Source organism: Eretmochelys imbricata, chromosome 3 (assembly GCF_965152235.1).
Source record: "Eretmochelys imbricata isolate rEreImb1 chromosome 3, rEreImb1.hap1, whole genome shotgun sequence".
In the NCBI taxonomy this organism is placed as follows: Eukaryota; Metazoa; Chordata; order Testudines; family Cheloniidae; genus Eretmochelys; species Eretmochelys imbricata.
The window spans coordinates 173575540-173597837 of record NC_135574.1 but is presented as its reverse complement, the minus strand read 5'-3'; the positions used below and the strand labels follow the sequence as shown (position 1 = coordinate 173597837).

At 38.9% G+C, this 22298-nt stretch overlaps 1 protein-coding gene across 1 annotated transcript in view; it reads right to left on the bottom strand.

Moving 5' to 3' along the window:
• CAMKMT (calmodulin-lysine N-methyltransferase) overlaps nt 1–22298 on the bottom strand; it is a 341515-nt gene that overhangs the window by 51685 nt on the left and 267532 nt on the right. The window contains exons 4-6 of the mRNA XM_077813858.1: nt 8189–8249; nt 5182–5236; nt 4066–4129 (exon numbers count right to left, since the gene is read on the bottom strand). Coding sequence (XP_077669984.1) covers nt 4066–4129; nt 5182–5236; nt 8189–8249 — 180 coding nt within the window. The remainder of the gene's footprint in view (nt 1–4065; nt 4130–5181; nt 5237–8188; nt 8250–22298) is intronic.

Below are 22298 nucleotides of genomic sequence, written 5' to 3'. Positions count from 1 at the left end.
AGTAGTTCACGTCATCAGAGCACAGTGAGAAATAGAGCTAAAACTGGAAGGTACATTACATTAATGAATCAGTTGGCTACTTTTCTTAGAAATGGGCCTGATCTGTGGATCTGGAAATTCTGAGCTGATTCCGAACTTTCCAAGTGTTTTAGGAGGTTCGCATTTGGTGTTCTGGTTTGGATTCATCACAGAGATATGGCCCAAGCTGCAAAATACAGATTGAGATCAATATCACCCCAAAGTTTAAAAAGGGGCTTAGATCCGATGACCCAGTTCAGGTCCCTCTTTAACTTTCCCTTGAAAGATCTAATCCTTTCTCTTTTTATATTATCTTTATTTATAGAATTAAAAAGGAACTTTAATTAGACAACTACACTCATACTAAATTAAGGATAAAGTTCTGACTGAAGCTGACAAAAGCAAGGAAATCTGTCTTTACATAACCAGTTTGTACCCACATTCTCCATATAATTATATGTTATGACAGGGGTGGCCAACCTCTGGCTCCACATGCAGCTCTACAGAAGTTAATATGCGGCTCCTTATACAGGCACTGACTCTGGGGCTGTAGCTACAGGCGCCAACTTTCCAGTGTGCCCGGGGGTGCTCTCTGCTCAACCCCTGGCTCTGCCATAGGTCCTGCCCCCACTCCACTCCTTCCTGCCCCCTCCCCTGAGCCTGCCGTGCTCTCGCTCCTCCCCCCCAAAGCCTCCTGCACACCAGGAAACAGCTGATCGGGAGGTATGGGGAGGGAGGGGGAGGCACTGACTGGCAGGGCTGCTGGTGGGTGGGACGTGCTGGGAGCCGGGGGAGCTGATCGGGGGACTGCTGACATATTACTGTGGCTCTTTGGCAACGTACATTGGTAAATTCTGGCTCCTTCTCAGGCTCAGGTTGGCCACCCCTGTGTTATGATCTATTACACAATTTAGAGCTACCTGTGATAAGCACAATGGATGAAACCTTTTAAATGAGTTAATTGTATATGTCAGAGGATCATTTAGGATTTTAAAAATTCTCAGCACCTCATGTCATAAGCTCATTTATCACTTTAAATATATTTTTATATAAAAGTGGATAATACTTCAAATGTACATGTATGGTGAAGAGTGACAGACCAACACCTTTGTTTAATTTTAAGGAAGTTAGTCATGTAATAGTCTAATAACATATGAATATACTATGCTAATATAAGCATTCACAATATACAGAGTGAATTCCTCATCTACCAGCCAAAAACAGACATGTAACAGTTTGGAAAATAATATGAATGGTGTCAGAAATTAAAAGAAAAATCAGATCCTCAAAAGCTTAAGAATACACAAAGCAAGGCAGTTAGTTACGCTCACTGAATTGCAATAACAACAACAACAATAATTATGATGATGATGATAATACAAAGGCAGATACTCAGATGCAATGCACTATTGCCAGGTCGATTTTCAATTACATTTCACTGATGTATTCATTTGTTTCTTAATGTGCTCATCTTGCCCATTAGGAATAATTAGCAGGCTTGCTTGGTGATTTCCTGGTTTCTGACAGTGATTTTTTTTTCTTTTTGTTGACAACCACTTTTACTTTTTGGAACGTAATTTTTGGATATTATAGTATGACTGCCATGTAATTTAAAATTCCTAAGAAATTTAAAGGGAAGATGTAAACAGTAATTTTTAAAATAAGGTTATTTTAATCAATAATACCTCAATAATAAAGCAAAAGACTAGACATTAACCATTCCTGAAGAGCAGAATCCAGAAAAGGAAACAATAATTTAGCAATGTTAATATAACTTGGTACAATAAATTACTAAAATATACCAAAACTATCATAAAAGTTATGAGAAATAAATCATTACTTTTGGTAATTTTGGACATTTGGGGCTAGATTTTGTTTTCAGTTACTCCAGTAGAAATCCCCTGATTTCAGGGGGGATGGCATGGATGTAACAGATCAGAATTTTGTCTATAATTGTTTTATAGTTAGTTACTATAGCAAAGAATGCAAAAATAAAATTACCATAAGACAGAACATAAAACTATCAGTGAAGTCCATTAAAATACATAACATTCAACATACATTTTATTACGCACTCTTCCAGGAGCACATTCCACCTACACTGTAAAGTTTTAAATCTGCTTCACTTTGGCACCCTGCTATATTAAAGACATTGTAAAATGCAGTACAATAGGAGCACTTTGAACGCTGAGCTCCAGAGTACCAACTGTTTAAATGGGGCGGGGGGTGGGGGGGGGAACTTTTTAGAAGCTTTCAGCAAGCACTTCTCTGAAAGGCTAACAGAGTCAGTACAGACTTTAAGACGTCTTGTAGGATTTTAGAAAATATAAGGTATTTCCAAGAAAAAGTGTGGGCACTTAACTTCCTTAATTAGGTGATATTAACTGATATCCTTTTGAGGAACAAAAAACACTTTGATCATTTAATTCAATGCAATGAGTGAATGTTTTAGCACATATCAGTTCATACCCTTGATGCAGAAGACTTCAACAATTTCGTAAAAGTTCAGATGTACTTACAGGATCTGTTAAATGAGATATTTGCAGAGGTGATTATTACTAAAACCAAACTGAAACTCTTCATGGTATAAGGTTTTGTTTTGTTTTGTTTTTTGTTAACTAGCCATACTTTTGTCAAACATCAACTTATTTTGCTACATTTGTTTTGAAAACCTTTTTCCCCCTCATATTTTTTATTTCCACAATGACACATGGCTAGAAGTGTGAAATAATACAGTTACATGAAACAACACAGGACACTGCAATTGCCCGGCATCAGATCACTAATGTAAACATTTAGAATTTAGAAACAATCTAGGATTCATAACTAAAACCCTCCGTTTTTGAGAAAAGGGGCATTTTTATGGAGCATTTTTCAAGTTGTAAAGGAAATGATTTGTGATTGGCTGTTATTCTCCATGAAATTGTTGAAGTATTTTAGGCAATTATAGCTGGCTGAGTTACCTCTGAGAACATAAGTGTTTTTAAAGGCTGCTGGCTAATATTCTTGCACTGCCATGTCTCCCATTTTAACAACCTTACATAATTGCAAATTTCATTTTTTTAAATAATCCACAACAGAGTTTAATTTAATGAAAAAATAAGTACTCATTATGCTAGTGTTCACGTACATACAAATCATAAATCTAAATAATTGTGACATTGCAGTGGCCAAAAATTGAACAACCATTCTTCCTGCAAAAGCAAATTTAAAGATCACCAAGGAAAAAAAGCACAGAGATACCTTCCACTTTATCCTCTCAGTTTCTAACAGATATTAATATTCACTATATACATCAGTTCTTGTACTACTGTAGACATATAATGTGGCCACAAATCATGCTCACTTTCTCTCTCACTTAGCCAAAGGACAGTTCAATTTTCTGAATTCTGTGTACATATTAGGATGGCATAATAATGATTTATTCTAATATAATACAAGAAATATAATAAAATAGTACATAGAGGAGAGTGGTTTTATAACCTTACATTAAGATAAATAATGCCAAACTGATAATTGATTAAATAGAGTATGTGGATAATGTATAGGTAGTTATAAGTTAGTTGTAATAATGGTACTGTGCATGTAATAGTATATACTGTGAATACTATGAAAATATATCTATATTGGACATATTGTAAATGGTTAATATATGAAAGCATGTTCGGTACAAAAAATCTAGCAAAAAGAATAAATGTTGAGAGGGAGTTAATTATTTGGTTTACTGCTGTACTTTCGATAACATGGAACATTAAAAAATGGATTCTCTGAACACTTAACCATTAGACAAATATATATCACTGTACTTGCTGCTTTCTCTCTACCAACATGTACCTTTTTTTTTAATCCAAGAAGGAAGTGTGGAATTTATTATAGGGAAAATTTTAGTTTCATTCAAGAAATGTTATATCTTTCTGGTTTTTAATTACTCATGGTGGAGACTTTTTTTTTAATATACCCCATGCTGTCTTTCTTTATATCAATTGTTACTCAGCCAGTAAAAAGGAATGAGCACAACACACCAGTTTTCTATCTGAATAAGGATACTTTTGATGGCCTTTTCATTTCCATCAGTTAACAGAACTTCTTTGACATCTGCAGAAATAGCAACCTGAAAAAAAGAGCACAGCAAACAATGAGCAAATATGCTTGTCTGTGTGGAAGTGAAGACAGGAGTGACAAGCCTTCAGTATCATGCTTCCTCACCTATTTCTCTGTAACAATCTTCAATCTTTTTTCATTTTATGTCTGCATTATTTTAATCATTCAATCAAATCAGTCAATACTTTTATCATTCCATTTGCGGGAGCCTCTATCTTGCTATCATTCTGTTCCGTAATTGCATTGTGACAGCGGATGATGGTATTCTGAGAGGCTTTCATTTGCGGGCTTCTGTTTATCTAGTAGAGCCATCATACAAGGCTGTCACTCTGCCTTTCAGCTTGCTTCTGTCTGACTGCCTGATGCCCTTCATATAACTTTGCATTGCAGGCAGATGGCTTTGTAAGGGTAATTTTTTTGTGAGCTTTGACATGCTCGCACATTGGGCTGTAACCTCGACACATTGTATAAGAGCGACAGGTTTGTCAAATGCCAATCAGTGTAACAATATGCTTTTATTTGTAGAGACATAAAAACTTGTCTAATGCACTGCACTGCTACATAATATCTCCTGAATACATGACTCAGAACCCAGAGAATGGTGAACGACGCTCCTGAATGGCCAATCTAATTCAAAAGAATCTAATTACTGAGAGCTCTGGATCATGTTTGTTGGTGTAATAATGCAGGCAAAACATTAGCAGCTATATCATGGTGCTCCAACTGTGATTCGCCAGGCTATTCCTGTATCTTAGCAAATGGGACTATACTCTGGAAAAAAAAAAATGCTTCATCTATGGCAATGAAAGACAGACCGTACACGGCCCGGAATGTCACAACAAGAGATATTGACTCCACTGAGGTAAAATGTTTCTGCTCGTCGAGGCAACCATAAAATCAATATGATACGAAAGCAAGTCAATCTAGAAGGTCTCTCAAGACTCTGCAGCTTGACTGCAGCTGATGCTGTTGACAGTTCTCTGACCCAGCAGTTGGAGGCACTGGAACATTTTTTCTTTTGTCCCTCCCTCTGAATGGGATTGGAATTGAGAAAAGACCTACCATGAGCCCAGCCAAGCATGTCATGCCACCCCCTAGCTCACACACAGCAAGGTCCCTGAAAGAGAGAAAGGAAATGGTAGAACCCATACAAATTAGATGAAAATGGTCAGAGAGACATATATGTTACAAGAACAAATTGCCATCTGCAGTACGAACTGAGCTACCAGGAAGTTGTAGAGACACGACTAGGCTACCTCATGTCGTTTGCGTTTTAAAAATAATTATGAAATAGAAAAGTCACAAAGCAGGCAAATCAGTAGGGGTTCCCTCATTAGTGTTCAGTGCAACATTACCACCGCTGAGCTGAAAAATCTGGGAAGGTTCCCTTTTTTCCCCTTGTCAATGGTGCTGTCTTTTAGAACTAAACTAGCTAGAGTAGCGAAAGATAATTGTTAGGAAAGGATAACATTGTTAATCCACATTCATTCTTTCAAAAACAGTTAGACAAGTAAATGGGGAAATTAATATTATTTATATCTATATATAGACATAGCGAGAAAATTCTTTATATTTTGAAAAAAAAAATACAACAAATTTTAAAACAAGCCACATACCTTAAATGTGAAGTATTTAGATTTCTCAAGTAGCACTTAAATTGCAAGTGCTATACAAACAATACTCTTAGAAACAACACTGGAATAACGTACAGTTAAACCACTGAAAATTAAGGTGAGGTAATGTCAAGAGCCTAATCTGAACCCAGAAAAGCAAGAGAACTCAGAATTACGGCTCAGTATCTGCTGTGACATGCTTTTCTTAAATTAGCCTATTGTGCACCAGCATTACCAATAATAATAACACATGTGCTATATATATGGATGAAATATATGTTAGTGTGGAGAACCTGCATGATGGGAGCTGCATGGGGGGAGCCATCAATAGAATGTTCACATTAGCGCTGTCTCCAAACCGATGGCATGCTGGTGAGGGGGGCAGAGGTGACTGTGCGCTGACATCACCTAGGCCAGCATATAGGGCAGTGTTGAGGGTGGGATCATGGGATTTCCAATTACACCTACGGCAAGTGATTATAGCTGGTAGAAAATTTTCCACTGAAACATTTTTTGACAGAAAATGGCTTTTCAATTAAATGGATATTTTTGTTGAAAAAATGAAAAACCTGAAATTTTTTGATGAAAACAACAAAAATAGATTTGTTTTAATTCAATTTTTGGTGGGGAAAAATAATTTCCCAACAGACACTACAAGTGATTTTTAGGGACTGTGTCCATTAGTCCAGGCCACATAGATCTCTCTGCTGCATCCCACATACTGAAATCCAGTCTGGGAATGGGATGGATTTGTTTCCCTTAGACCTTACACACTTCACTTGCATAAAGACCACTGGTTTTATGGAAGTGATGTAAATGTCTCTCCATAAAATATAAACATACTTGGGAGCCCAAACAATGCCTAAACATAAAAAGGAAAATTAAAAATAGAGACGGTCTGCAGCTTAGATTCTGAATTTATTTGTATTTCATGTATTTCATTTTATAGAAATCTTACAAGAATGTTTTTAATTTTATTTTAATCTTATAAGATTATTTTCTCACACTTTTTCCTTTAGGTTTAGGGTTTTTAACGGGTAGCGACTAATGAAAAAATGTACAATCCACATTTTGCATTTAATAGTTATTATCCTTTACAGCAATTACAATTCAGCATGTCCCCAATGAATTTTAAAAAAAGGGTATTATTGAACCAATAATGTAAATGCATATTATATGTGTGTGTATATGTATATATATATAAGAGAATTTATTCAAACATGCATGCTGAGGATTAACAGCTCTTTTGGAACCAGTCAAGTAAATATAGATTTGGTGATTTTTATAAAATTTAAATTAAAACCTATATGGAAAACCTATCAACTCTGAGTTTACTGCACAGTAGGTCTGATCCTGACAAGAGATGATTAGGTGGAACTGCCATTGGCTTTAATGGAAGTTTTGATTGCTCAGCAGCTCTGAGTACTACACCCAGACTTTTGTAGGGACTTTGGTAGAGACAGCTTTTTAAAAAATGGAATACAGTGATCCACAGTGCACGCCCACAGCAGTACCTTGTGTGCAACATGGATCAGTAACAGGCAACCTGGGGGACAAGTAGCTGCCTGAACCAGGCATTGGTGGAAAGTGACCCTCTGAGGCAAGTGACAGAGGAAGCCTTTATGCCAGGCTGGGGGACAGAGTGGAGAAGCTCTGTTGCTACTACTGTGGTATCAAAGCTGAAATAACCTCTTCAGGTCTTGCACTGCCTTATGAAGGCCAGGGCCAATGATTGGTGAATATAAGCAGTAGTAAATCCATTAGCTTTGCTCCTGCCTGTCTCCACCTGACCCTCAAAGAACAGTTGTTCACAACTGTGTTGGGAGCTTGTGTGCAGATGGACTCCACCTACAACCCAAACCCTACACCATTGCTCCTCTACAATGGAACTGCAGGGATTCCACTGAGCACAGGGCCCTCTTTGTCCCCAGAAGAGTGGAAAGAATTTAGGGCTTGATTTATTTTTTGTTACTGTAAGAGTGGCTAGCGAGTGTTTGATAGGCATGTTATATAAATATGGGAAAAAATAAATACATAAAATGCAGAATGACACAAAAATGGGGTACACGTGCATCACTATATAATATGAATATGATGTACTTTATCAGATAATACTTTTCTTGCTTTCCCAACAGAAATCAGTTTAAAGAGTGTCTTTTACTTTTCCTGACCTTCACAATCAGTAATGATCGATTGGAGCTTCACTTTTGTTTCCCAAAAATCAAAGTGGAATAAAACGCCTTGAGTGGAAATCAAAAGTCTTTGACATATAGCAAAAAGCTTGCTGTGCAATATTAATACCCAAAGGCAGCTCAAAATTCTTTGTTAAGAGCAACATGCTTTCACCTTGAACTCTTTAAATTTAATTTTAAGATTTAAATCATAGCAATCTTTACCATGTAGATACAATAAAACTAACAGATTTGAAAGCATCTTTTATGTTCAATTCTGTGTACCTGAACATTTGATTTTGCTTGAGGCAGTAGTAAGCTAGCACCTCTTCAGAAGGCCAGATACCTATAAAACATAAAGATATTTGCTTTTTTAGAATAAAAAAAGGTGTCCTCTGAAAGGTGTCATTAATATTTAATAGCTGTTGGTTAGATCTGTACCAAACCGATCTTTTATTGGATTTATTTTATTTTATTTTTAAAATATGCCACAGTATCAGAGAATAAAGAAACGACAAGACTTACAATAGCAATGCTTCTAAGGCTCTGTCTACACTACCCACCTTTTAGCGACACAGGTGTGCCACTATCGCCATGCCACTAAAAGGCACACAGTGTAGCTGCTGTTTGTCAGCATGAGAGAGTTCTCCTGCCAACAAAAAACTTCTACCCCCAACAAGCGGCAGGAGCTTTGTCAGCAAGGGAGCACTCCTGCCAACAAAGCGCTGTTCACACCGGTGCTTTTCGTCGGTAAAACTTTTGTCGTTCGGGCGTGTTTTTTTAACACCCTTGAAAGACAAAAGTTTTGCCAACAAAGTTCCAGTATAGACAAAGCCTAAGACACCCAGCAACAGACTTTATATGAACATTGGCAGGCTAATCCATAGCTGTCTACTTGTTTCAAAATTAGGCACCAGCATCAATATTATAAACATGAAATACAATCAAATTCTAAGAAACATCAGTTTTATACCATATATTTGACATTTTCAGCCTCAATAACTATTGGTAGGCAACAACTCAATAGATTCATAGAGTTTAAGGCCAGAAGGGACCATAAAATAATTGTCTGACCTCCTGTATATCACAGGCCATTCAATTTCATCCAATTCCTCCTGTATTGAGCCAATAACTTGTTTGACTAAAGCATGTCTTCCAGAAAGGCATCCCAACTGGATATGAAGACATCAAAAGATGAAGAATCCACCATTTCCCTGATAGTCTGCTCCAGTGATTAATCATTCTCACTGTTCAAAGTGTATGTCTAATTTCTAATCTGAGTTTGTCTGGCTTCAGCTTCCAGTCACTGATTCTCGTTATGCCTTTCTGCATTAGATTAAAGAGTCCTTTAGTACCCTGTATTTCCTCCCCATGAAGGTACTTATACACTGTTCTCAAGTCACCTTTCAATCTTCTATTTCATAAGTGAACCAGATTGAGCTCTTTAAGTCTCTTACTGTAAAGTATTTTCTTCAGTCCTTCAATCATTTTTGTGGCTCTTTTCTGCACCCCTTCCATTTTTCAATTTCCTTTTTAAGGCATGAACACCACAAGTGGATGCAATATTTCAGTATTGGTCTCACCAAAGCCGTATAAGGAGGTAAAATCATTCCCAAATTTCTATTTACTACTCCCATTTATAAATCCAAAAAAGAATAGAGAATAACTTCTAACTTTTTCAATTGAATTATATTCAGTTATGAAACGTGCAGTGACTCTGAGGAAAAGTTATATTTGTGTGTTTTTTCCTTCATTATTATTGGTAGTGAAAGAACACTCCTATATATCAATTCGTACATCACAGCTTGGGCTGGCCTGCTAGCTCAATGGATAGCACAATGACTTTCCATGAGAGTGACCTGGCTTCAGAAGCAAACTATGGACACTTGTGCCTGTTTGGAACTAAGAACTTCATAGATCATATACTCTCATCTGCTGGGGAGGTAAACGGGAAGAGGAAGTTTATGCCTAAGTTTTGTTCATTCCTACAGGCCACTAAAATCCCACTTGGTGGGATAACTCACATGACTGGAGTACTGTCATGGATGGTTATAAACTGTTCAGGAAGGACAGGCAGGGCAGAAAAGGTGGGGGAGTAGCACTGTATGTAAGGGAGCAGTATGACTGCTCAGAGCTCCGGTACGAAACGGTAGAAAAACCTGAGTGTCTCTGGATTAAGTTTAGAAGTGTGTGCAACAAGAGTGATGTAGTGGTGGGAGTCTGCTATAGACCACCGGACCAGGGGGATGAGGTAGATGAGGCTTTCTTCCGCAGCTCACGGAAGCTACTAGATCGCATGCCCTGATTCTCATGGGTGACTTTAATTTTCCTGATATCTGCTGGGAGAGCAATACAGCGGTGCATAGACAATCCAGGAAGTTTTTGGAAAGCGTAGGGGACAATTTCCTGGCGCAAGTGCTAGAGGAGCCAACTAGGGGGGGCGCTTTTCTTGACCTGCTGCTCACAAACCGGGTAGAATTAGTGGGGGAAGCAAAAGTGGATGGGAACCTGGGAGGCAGTGACCATGAGTTGGTTGAGTTCAGGATCCTGACGCAGGGAAGAAAGGTAAGCAGCAGGATACGGACCCTGGACTTCAGGAAAGCAGACTTCGACTCCCTCAGGGAACGGATGGCCAGGATCCCCTGGGGGACTAACTTGAAGGAGAAAGGAGTCCAGGAGAGCTGGCTGTATTTCAAGGAATCCCTGTTGAGGTTACAGGGACAAACCATCCCAATGAGTCAAAAGAATAGTAAATATGGCAGGCGACCAGCTTGGCTTAATGGTGAAATCCTAGCGGATCTTAAACATAAAAAAGAAGCTTACAAGAAGTGTAAGGTTGGACATATGACCAGGGAAGAGTATAAAAATATTGCTCGGGCATGTAGGAATGATATCAGGAGGGCCAAATCGCACCTGGAGCTGCAGCTAGCGAGAGATGTCAAGAGTAACAAGAAGGGTTTCTTCAGGTATGTTGGCAACAAGAAGAAAGCCAAGGAAAGTGTGGGCCCCTTACTGAATGAGGGAGGCAACCTAGTGACGGAGGATGTGGAAAAAGCTAATGTACTCAATGCTTTTTTTGCCTCTGTCTTCACTAACAAGGTCAGCTCCCAGACTGCTGCGCTGGGCATCACAAAATGGGGAAGAGATGGCCAGCCCTCTGTGGAGATAGAGGTGGTTAGGGACTATTTAGAAAAGCTGGACGTGCACAAGTCCATGGGGCCGGACGAGTTGCATCCGAGAGTGCTGAAGGAATTGGCGGCTGTGATTGCAGAGCCATTGGCCATTATCTTTGAAAACTCGTGGCGAACCGGGGAAGTCCCGGATGACTGGAAAAAGGCTAATGTAGTGCCAATCTTTAAAAAAGGGAAGAAGGAGGATCCTGGGAACTACAGGCCAGTCAGCCTCACCTCAGTCCCTGGAAAAATCATGGAGCAGGTCCTCAAAGAATCACTCCTGAAGCACTTGCATGAGAGGAAAGTGATCAGGAACAGCCAGCATGGATTCACCAAGGGAAGGTCATGCCTGACTAATCTAATCGCCTTTTATGATGAGATTACTGGTTCTGTGGATGAAGGGAAAGCAGTGGATGTATTGTTTCTTGACTTTAGCAAAGCTTTTGACACGGTCTCCCACAGTATTCTTGTCAGCAAGTTAAGGAAGTATGGGCTGGATGAATGCACTATAAGGTTGGTAGAAAGCTGGCTAGATTGTCGGGCTCAACGGGTAGTGATCAATGGCTCCATGTCTAGTTGGCAGCCGGTGTCAAGTGGAGTGCCCCAAGGATCGGTCCTGGGGCCGGTTTTGTTCAATATCTTCATAAATGATCTGGAGGATGGTGTGGATTGCACTCTCAGCAAATTTGCGGATGATACTAAACTGGGAGGAGTGGTAGATACGCTGGAGGGGAGGGATAGGATACAGAAGGACCTAGACAAATTGGAGGATTGGGCCAAAAGAAATCTGATGAGGTTCAATAAGGATAAGTGCAGGGTCCTGCACTTAGGATGGAAGAATCCAATGCACCGCTACAGACTAGGGACCGAATGGCTAGGCAGCAGTTCTGCGGAAAAGGACCTAGGGGTGACAGTGGACGAGAAGCTGGATATGAGTCAGCAGTGTGCCCTTGTTGCAAAGAAGGCCAATGGCATTTTGGGATGTATAAGTAGGGGCATAGCAAGCAGATCGAGGGACGTGATCGTTCCCCTCTATTCAACATTGGTGAGGCCTCATCTGGAGTACTGTGTCCAGTTTTGGGCCCCACACTACAAGAAGGATGTGGATAAATTGGAGAGAGTCCAGCGAAGGGCAACAAAAATGATTAGGGGTCTAGAACACATGACTTATGAGGAGAGGCTGAGGGAGCTGGGATTGTTTAGCCTGCAGAAGAGAAGAATGAGGGGGGATTTGATAGCTGCTTTCAACTACCTGAAAGGGGGTTCCAAAGAGGATGGCTCTAGACTGTTCTCAATGGTAGCAGATGACAGAACGAGGAGTAATGGTCTCAAGTTGCAGTGGGGGAGGTTTAGATTGGATATTAGGAAAAACTTTTTCACTAAGAGGGTGGTGAAACACTGGAATGCGTTACCTAGGGAGGTGGTAGAATCTCCTTCCTTAGAAGTCTTTAAGGTCAGGCTTGACAAAGCCCTGGCTGGGATGATTTAACTGGGAATTGGTCCTGCTTCGAGCAGGGGGTTGGACTAGATGACCTTCAGGGGTCCCTTCCAACCCTGATATTCTATGATTCTATGAAAAGTGACACTGCAATCTCAGAGGAATACAGTGAAAGTCTATAATTCAAAGCTACCATAAGCAAAGGGGTGGGGTGACACCTGAAAATAGGCAGCCTGAAATTAAAAAGGTAGAAAGACCCAAAGTTCCTATTTTTGGATAAGACTTCCAGAAAAGGGTTCCACTCTCAACAAAAAGACCCAATCAATTCTTAGAGACAGTATAAAGGTTATTCAACAAATAGCAACTTGTGATATTTCAACAGTGCATAAACTTTTTCTATTTCCTCATTTCAAAGTTCCCTGAAACTAAGAAATGACCTGAAGAAGGGAACACAATAAGTAATATTGCCATTACAAAGTCCCAGTAATTCTCCCTAGCAAATGTCTTAATAGTTTGAAATAACCACATCATAATAATTCTGTGGCTACACATACTATACAGTCATCATATTCCACAAATTTCAGTACTTGTTGTAGTAATAGGACTTATATGTCCCCTGTGGGCCAGTTCCAATCAGCAGGATTCAGTAATACACATTTCATTAGACAGTACATTATATTCTCCCAGGCCAGGCAAAGCAGTAAACCTCAGATACGGGAGAATGAAGATTTCAGAACCAACCATCAGATGCCAATTGTAATGATTCCATAACTTTAACATTTTCAGGTATTTTGCACAGTGTGTATGAACTTTTGGTCATTAATAGCAATTGAACTCTGAACCTTCTAATAAAAAAACCCAAGGTCCCCACAACATTGGTCATTAATTATTATTATTTATTATTTCTTAAGCACCAAAACAATGGGCTCAGTGACATATAGGACACAAAGCAAGGCCCAGTCCATGCCTTTTGCAGCTTACAATGTCAACAGACAACAAAGATCAGACATAAACCCACAATGGGAAACCTACAAGATGGTGCTAACTTACAGTGTTTCTTAGCTATAGGAGACTCTCCATTAGCTATATTAGCATTGGGGTTCATATCCTTGATGGGCTGCAGTCAACAGAGACAAACAATCACATACATATCTCAAAAAGAAAAGGAGGACTTGTGGCACCTTAGAGACTAACCAATTTATTTGAGCATAAGCTTCCGTGAGCTACAGCTCACTTCATTGGATGCATCAAGTTTTTTCATGCAGTTGATAGATTTCCACTCCATACGGCTAAATGCAGTGCCTTGCATCCGATGAAGTGAGCTGTAGCTCACGAAAGCTTATGCTCAAATAAATTGGTTAGTCTCTAAGGTGCCACAAGTACGCCTTTTCTTTTTGCGAATACAGACTAACACGGCTGTTACTCTGAAACCTGACATACATATCTGAATAAGTTTGATATTCCATCCAGTAGAAGGCAGTGGTACATATAAACATTATCTAGTACGTTAAAACAGATTCAAATACTGGCAGGGTAAACTCAGGGCTTGTCTACACAGTACCACAGTGTGGACTGTGGGGTGTGAATGACAAAGCATGCCAAAGAGTTGCACTCTAACTATACTGTAATGTAACCCTGTTAGAAAGAGAACTACCTTAACATGAACTAGATACCTTTTAGTTCATGTCTGCAGCATCCACACAGGGCAGTTAGAGCACAAATCTTTGGTGTGCTCTGCAATTCACACCTCCTATAGTCCTCATGAGAGCGCAGTATAGACATAGACTTAGTCCTGCCACCCTTCTGAAGGATCCAGTCAGAAAAAGTGAGTATAAAACTTACTATGTATGTGGATCTTTCAGATCATATATTTTGAAAAATCCTTCAGTTCTTCAAAGTCATAAAAGATATCATAACTCACTTTATAAGAATGGAGTTTTGCCCCAGAGTGTTCTTGGCCAACACTTCCCTTTCTCTAAATCACTGTGCAGCCTGACTGTCATCCCCAAGAGCAACCCAGTCCATTCAATTGCTACCCTCAGTTTCCCACAGCTGGCTACTCTTGCTTTGTGTTTATATATATATATATATATTATATAGGCCAAAACCTGAAAGAATTGTACAGTTTCCTCTGTCAAAGCTGTCAGTGAAGACTAACAGCCAAATCCTTAAGGTTGCTGAGTACCTATGAAAGTTTTGCCAGTGTGAGGAATGAATAAATACCTAGCAAGGACTTCAGGATTTGGCCTGTAGTTTGTGAGCCATTTCTGAATAAAAAAAGATCAGATATGTACAATTTAATATGTTAATTAGTGTTGGTTCACATACCTACCAAAAGCATTGAAGGAACATTATTATTTGTCAAGTTCACTGTAATTTAGATTTACATGGTGTCTGAAAATCTGCTATTTTTCTAAGATACACCAAGGGTTAAAATCACATATTCATACACAATTACCCGTTTCTCAGCAATATGTACACTAAGTATGCTAGAGGATTTTCTCTGTGGTTTTTTTTTGAGCATTGAAATATGTTAAAATGACAGATTTTACATTAAATAGAATAACTATTTAAATATTTAAGTGAGTAATATAAGAATGTTTCAGTTTACAACTGATAGGCGTGTACTCAAGCAACAACAGTGGTTTCTGGTGTTTAGTGAATAAGTGGTTAATTCAGGACCATTTGTAATACCCTACAATCCACATTAAAAAAATATAGCAAACCTTTAGTCAAAATGATTCACAAATACTTGTTTTTGTAGCAGAGGGCCCAGAGTGTCTGAGCTTGTCGCCCACTGTCCAAAATGAAATGCTTTTCACTTTGATGTGGCTTTGATTGAAGGACAGCCTGACGGAAGTCAAAGTATTCACCAAATCTTTTCCAGTTGGACACCAGTTCCTTCACCCTGCCACCACACAGTGTTAATACTTACTTCCTCGTGGCAGCAGCTGCTTATACCAGTACTTACCCCAACACTGGGAGAAAGGAAACGGCATCTTCTAAAAACAACAGTGCCAATTTATAACCAGCTGCTAGGAACACAAACTGCACCTTTCTCCTCCCCCTTAGGGGAAAGTATCACCTCCATAATGATCCAATACACTGCCAGCTAAAGAAGCAGGAGTCAGAAGATCTCTCCCGAACCCAGGTCTCAAGTGTGGAAGCACACTGTGCTACCAACTAAGCCAGCAGCAAGAATACCTTTGTTAATTTTAGTAAAAGGAAAAGCTTCTCTTGCCTGAACAGGTAGGTAAGCCTCTTTGACTGCTTTCAGAAAAGGGATAAGCTTAAAGATCCAGGTGGAGGCGTTTGCACTCTGCCTTCTACTCTTTCATTCTGACCTACATTTTTCAACATTGCGACCTATGTTTGTAACACAGTCAAACTATAAAATAGTATAGTTTCTGATTAGAGAGAAAACAAATGCTCAGTTCTGTTATAATACAACGTCAAAATCCACAGTAGTTAGCATATAGCACTAATTCTTCAGAGACAAAAATATTAACTATTACTACCTACTATACAAACATACACCTACATGTGCATATGGGTTTTGTTTCATGCAAAAACACTGTCAAGACTTCTGGGTACAATTAACAAAAAGAGGCCTCTGATTTTACATGCATAAAATTGGATGAGCACCTATTTGGATGTGCAAATACTACTGCATTTATACATGCAAATGCTTGTTTACAAACTTACACCTTTGCATGTACGAGAATAACTGCACCTTTTTACATCAGAACAGTTGTGCAGGAAAAAATAGGCAATGGCTCTATTGGACTTTACAGCTGCCCTTCATGTCAGGGTGTGTTTGTGCATGTGTAGATGTACCGTACTTGGTGAGATTGAGGAGGGAGGCACAAAGCCTCCCAGAATTCCCAGGAATACAGCTGCTGTGCTGCCTTTATGCCCACTGCAACTTCCTTTTGCTTGCTGGTGCAAAGTAGTCCATTGCTCCACTCCATCCTGATTCTTTTGCAGTGATTGTCAGAAGAGGTGCAATACACTGCCAGAACCACTGGCTCTAGGTAGCTACACAATGCTCATTATGATTGTACTGGCATGTGAGCACCTTAATTACTAGATGGGAGGGGTGGTGAAAGATGTGATCTTTATTTTATTTATACATATTTCTCTAGCACTCATCTCCAGACCATCGTATCAGAGCATCTTGCCAACATTACTGGACTTAGGCTCACGAGAATCCCTTGAAGTCATGAGTACTATCATCCCTGTTTTACAGATGGAGAATTGAGGCACAGAGATTAGGTGACTTGCTCAAGGAGATCACACAATAAGTCTATGGCAAAGCCAAGAATAAAGCCCACAAAGGAGTTGCCTTTGCCACAGTACTCATGGCAGAGTCGGTGCCCTGAAATGGTGCCTTCCATTCCTTCTGCTTCAGCACAGCCCCTCTTTTAGCAGCCTTAGTGGTATGTGGCCTAATAGGAATTTAAAGCAGGCGTGAAAGGAACACTTGCAACTTAATCTCATTGTGAGGGACATCATCATTTCAGGCAAAACCAAACCAACTGTTGTTCCTATTCTCTTACAGTCAGTTACTGGCATGAAAAATGATGAACCATGAACAGGAGGTTACAGAAAACTTTCAGTTGAAAAGGAATTATCCAACTCTTTTTAAAGATCCTTCATCCACTATTTTTACTTGTCCCTTATTTGGTTCTTAACGACTTATGTTAAAGAGTAGTGTTGCCCATTTGAAAACTCACAGACTAAAAACTGTTACAAAGCTTCTCCAAAAAAGCAGCATATTGTTAGAATACTCTCAGTATACAAAATCCAATATATTTGCATCTGTACAGAAGGAGCCAGTATGCCTCTTTGCGCTGCTCCACTGGCACAAAGGAGTCATAAACCCAGCTGATTCAGCTAGCTGTGACTTCCCCCTGCACAGGGGGAATCCTTGGGAGGTATAGGGTCACTGTAGCTACTCTGTGCCACCTCCCAGCTACACCAAACAATCTCAGTCCAGTCCATAGTGAGCAAGTATCTGTATCACAATAACAATGACCAACATTATTGGTACTAACTGGCAACCATATTGGTAATCTCAGCGGAGGTGCCAAGGATTGAGCTGGGCCACAGAGAATTAACTTCTCTTTCACCCCTAGAGGTCAGGTTTGAGGCATATTGCTGGGGCAATGCGGGGAACCTTTATTACTGCCTGTGCTGTACCTCTTCTGTGGATAAAAGGTTTCAGTCTCCAGGGCTGTCAATCCAGTGCTTTTCAAGAGCACTAAATTCACAAAAAGGAGGAAGATGCACTGTAATTCCTAGGTTTACAACCGCTACAAGATACATTTTATCCTCAACTGCAGAAAAATATAGAAAAACAAACATGTCTGCTTACTAGAATACTTATATTCTAGGTAATTTACAACTGTGTCCTTTTACTCTTATTGTAACATATTTACAATTGTGCTTTTAAAGTATGAAAAGTTTAACTCTTTGTTTTCAACTCCAGAGACCGTGGCTTACATTCATATCCTAGTTTACAATAGGTCACAATGGAAAATGAGTTTGATGCTCTCATTCCAATCCCCTTTTGTGTGCATCACCACCACACAATTTAGCACGAGAGACTGTGTATAGTATGCTTAAGAGAGATCTAGGACTGGAGAAGAACTGATAGTTCAGGTCAACATTGAGATATAATGGAAGAGTTGTATGGGGGAAATTGCAGAATGCCTCTTAGCCCTATGCCTGGCCTTAGCCAATGCTATCAGTCCCTCTGTTTACTGAGCACTAAATTCACTTACAAATGGGAAAAAAAGTATGAAAGTGGGGAATGAATAGCATGGTGAGATATAAATATAAAATGGACAGAGAGTGATCAAGTTTCCTCACACAGTTTTGTCAATGCACCTCATTTCTGATGAGCAACACTCCTAATATTCCTATCTTGGGCCTTTCTTGAGGAAAGATTAGTGCCACTCATGATTGACTATGTAATGAGTTTGCATGGTGGGTCCAAAAATCCTCCGAGACCTAAACATCGCCCAAATATCACAGCTTCAGCCCTTCTCTAATTTTGTTATGTCACCAAAAATGTGTACTGAGATCAATGATAGGATCAAAAGACTTCATTTTCACTAATTAGGTCATATATCACACAAAAGTGGAATGTAAGTGAAAGGGTAGTGTATTAATCCATGATGCCTAGGTACCCATTTTCAGTGGATTGTATCCGAAAAAGGACAAATAGATGTAACAAGTTACTACTGGTATGAATAGTTTTCAGATAAAAATGTTAGAGTCAGAGAAAGAAAGTTTATTATACAAAATCCCTTTTATGCTAGCCCAATCACAGGAGTCTGATCAGCATAGTAAAATGAAGCAGGCAGGAAGGAGAGATGCGAATGATTAACCATCTCTTCTTGTTTTGTCAGTGTTTTAATTTATAATTTTCAAATCCGGAGGCCTAAATTCAGCCACTTACATCCACATTTAGACTACAGTGAAAGTGAATGGGAGCTGTGGGTGCTTGGCATCTCTGAAGGAGGGGTCACTTTCATTAAGGTATTTAAACATGGAAGTAGGAGGCAAATTTTCACAAGGCCTCAACACTCACAACTGGGGCCAGATTTTCAAAAGGGTAGCTCCTGAGGGTTGAGCTCTTTTGAAAATCTGATCCCAGGTGTCTAACATTAAACACCCAGTTTTGAACGTTTTAGACTAAGTACACTTGTTAAGTGGGTATCAGCTTGCACCTGAACTTTTCTACATGTAAATTTTGTCCACTCTCACCCACCTCCTCCTTTAAATCCAGTGAAGAGGAGCAATTTGTGCCTACACCAGAGGGACAATATTCCCCTTCCCACAGCAGGAACCGCCACAAGTGAGTTTCAAAAGGTAAAAGAATACTAGAGAAATTGAGGCTATAAAAAGGAACACATCTCCACACTTTTCCCTCTCCACATATGTTTTATACAAACCCTTGTCTTTCTCTCAATCTGAAATGGAATTTATGATATTCAGATCATTGAAAAATATGTATAAGCACTGGCTGAGATCTTCAGCCTGGGCAAAATGGCCTCAGCACTATATCTCTCACTTTCATCCTCATTATTATTCATGACTAGGAGGGAAACATGATGGTCTGCAATCTGCAAATTTCTTTTACAGCACAAACTTAAGAGGCTGTGTGGAACTGATGTGGAAATACAGTAACAAGTAAAAGCTGTAAATGTACAGCTATATGTAGAATCATCAAACTGTACAAACCTACTTGTTTGATTGTCTTTAACACCTTTTTTCAAATGAATGAATTTGATTTAGTTTTCTTTACCTAGTTTTCAAATAGTCATTAAAAATTAAACAACACTGGAACAAGCCTTTTGTGATTATAGCCTTCACTCTCCTGCAACAAACTGGATCTATAAATTTACGTACCATTGTAGATGTAAATTACAAAATTTTATATTCAACTATATTAAAACATCTATTCCAAAAATGATTACCAGTTGTGAAAAGCAGACAGGCTTATCACTTGCTGTCAGTTGTTCATGTCTAGTTAAGCAATAATGTGCTAAAACTGCTCTTTTGTTTTGTGTAAGAATTTTGGCAATAGAAGAAATGAACACTCGTTTAATAAAAACTCAGGCTGCTTTTTGCTTTGATGGAGGAAGCAGCTGCCTGTTTTCATTTGCTGCAGAGCAGCAAAACCCATCAATATAATAAGCAGCTTAGATGCATCCATCCACAGCATCTGTAAGGATATAGGGCTATTCGCTCAAAACCAATCCTTGGTTTAATTTTAACAAAGATGTGTCTGACGTATTTGAAAATTTATTATAATAGGGTTTTGAAATACTAACAATTTCTCTTTTCTTTTTAAATACTTTTCACAGATTTTGAAAGGCAAGTATACATATCTGAATGATGGAAATGATAAAATGAATGTTGCAAAAGCAAACTGCAGTGCTAGCCTAAAAATGCAAAGATGGAACATTAAGAGCATGTCTTCTGGTTCATAGTCTCTCCCTTCTCTCCAGAAAATGGGGAAAAAAGTATTTCAACCTTTTCAGTGTAGTTTTTTCAACATATACAAAGGTAAAGGGAAATACCAGATATTAATATTATGGAAAACTAAAAACTAAAAACATTCTAGTCTGCGCTGAACAATTGCAAGTATTATATTTTAGATACTAAGTTTCAACAAAGTGAGTTTGTCCAAGTGACAACTTTGAATTGCAGTACAAAATGGTAATTAAAAATAGAATTACAAGATTTTCAGATATAATTATAAAAACACACCGAGATAATAAAAGGATATCTTGTATATAAACCACAAAACACTATTTTCCAATAACACTTTAACTCTAAAATGTGATAGTGTATATTTAAGCTTTTAAAAATTCTAAGACATTATTATTTTAGTGCTGTATAGCATTCTAAGACCTTCCTAAGCTGAGCTTTTAGATGATTTGCACATTAACTGAGAAGTCAGATAATTCTTAATCCTCCTCTTTTTCAGATCCAATAATGGATAAGGGAGCATCTTAGGATGATCAAGTAGCAATCTGCCTAGCTAGAGTGGTAGTATACCTGAATTTAGGATTAGCCATTGGGTTTTCATAATATCTGATTTAAATGAGCACTCATTTTGAGAAGTGTAAAGAGAAAATATTCTATGATAGCTGAATGGATAGCTTTTCCATTCAAACATGTAGTCATGAATCCTGAGTATATGCATATGTATTTGTTTCCCATACAGAAAGTTCTATAAACAAAAGAGGTTTTTCTAAGAGTGCTTCTTAGGCATTCACAATATCTTATGGATAAAATCATATTTATCTCAGTTGTAGGCTTGTATCAGTTCCTAGTCAATTCCAATATTCTTATTTTGCTATGTATGGGTGAAATCAATGTGTATCAGAAGACAAGCTTGGCACAGGTGGGTTGTATTAGCAGAGGGGAAGAGAATCCTCAAAACCTGTAGAGCAATCACAGATCCAAACCTTGGTTACAAATATTATTACTTTTTTTTCTTGAGCATTTGGAAAGGATGGGATTGTTTATTAGTTTGGGACTGTAAAGTTTGGGGGATGGATCTATTTATGACTGTGGAGGTGCTAGGTTTCAGAGTAACAGCCGTGTTAGTCTGTCTTTGCAAAAAGAAAAGGAGTACTTGTGGCACCTTAGAGACTAACCAATTTATTTGAGCATGAGCTTTCGTGAGCTACAGCTCACTTCATCGGATGCATACCGTGGAACTTGAGTGCTAACACTCAAGCTAAATAACTTTGATATGGGATTGATTGTGTGTAGGTGTTTGCTTTTTTTTTTTTTTTTTTTGGTTAAGTCCAAGTTTTGGAAGAAGCATCCATAGCTTGAGATGAGTACTTACAATATCTGTTTTTTATTAATCTATACAAACATCACAGTCCTTGCACTCTAATGACTTCTGTGTTTCACGACGAATGGTTTATCCGCCAGTGGATCCACACCACATAGATCACCACATAGATCACCCACTTGTTTGGCCTCTGCCTCTCCCAATCTGTGTTGCTGTTGTAGATAGCCACAGTGTTCATATGGGTAGAGTCTCCTTATGCAGCCTTTCCATAACCAGGCCCTGGCGCAATGGAATTCCGCAGTATTTGGGGCCTTATGCTCTGGCAGAGGAGACTGTGCCCTGTGTTCCACATGGAATATTCAGATCCCTATATTTAATCAACCTTTTCTCCCTTCTAATTATATCTGCAATCAATGCTACGTTGTGCCATCTGCTAAAAGCCACACCATTTTCAGTTGA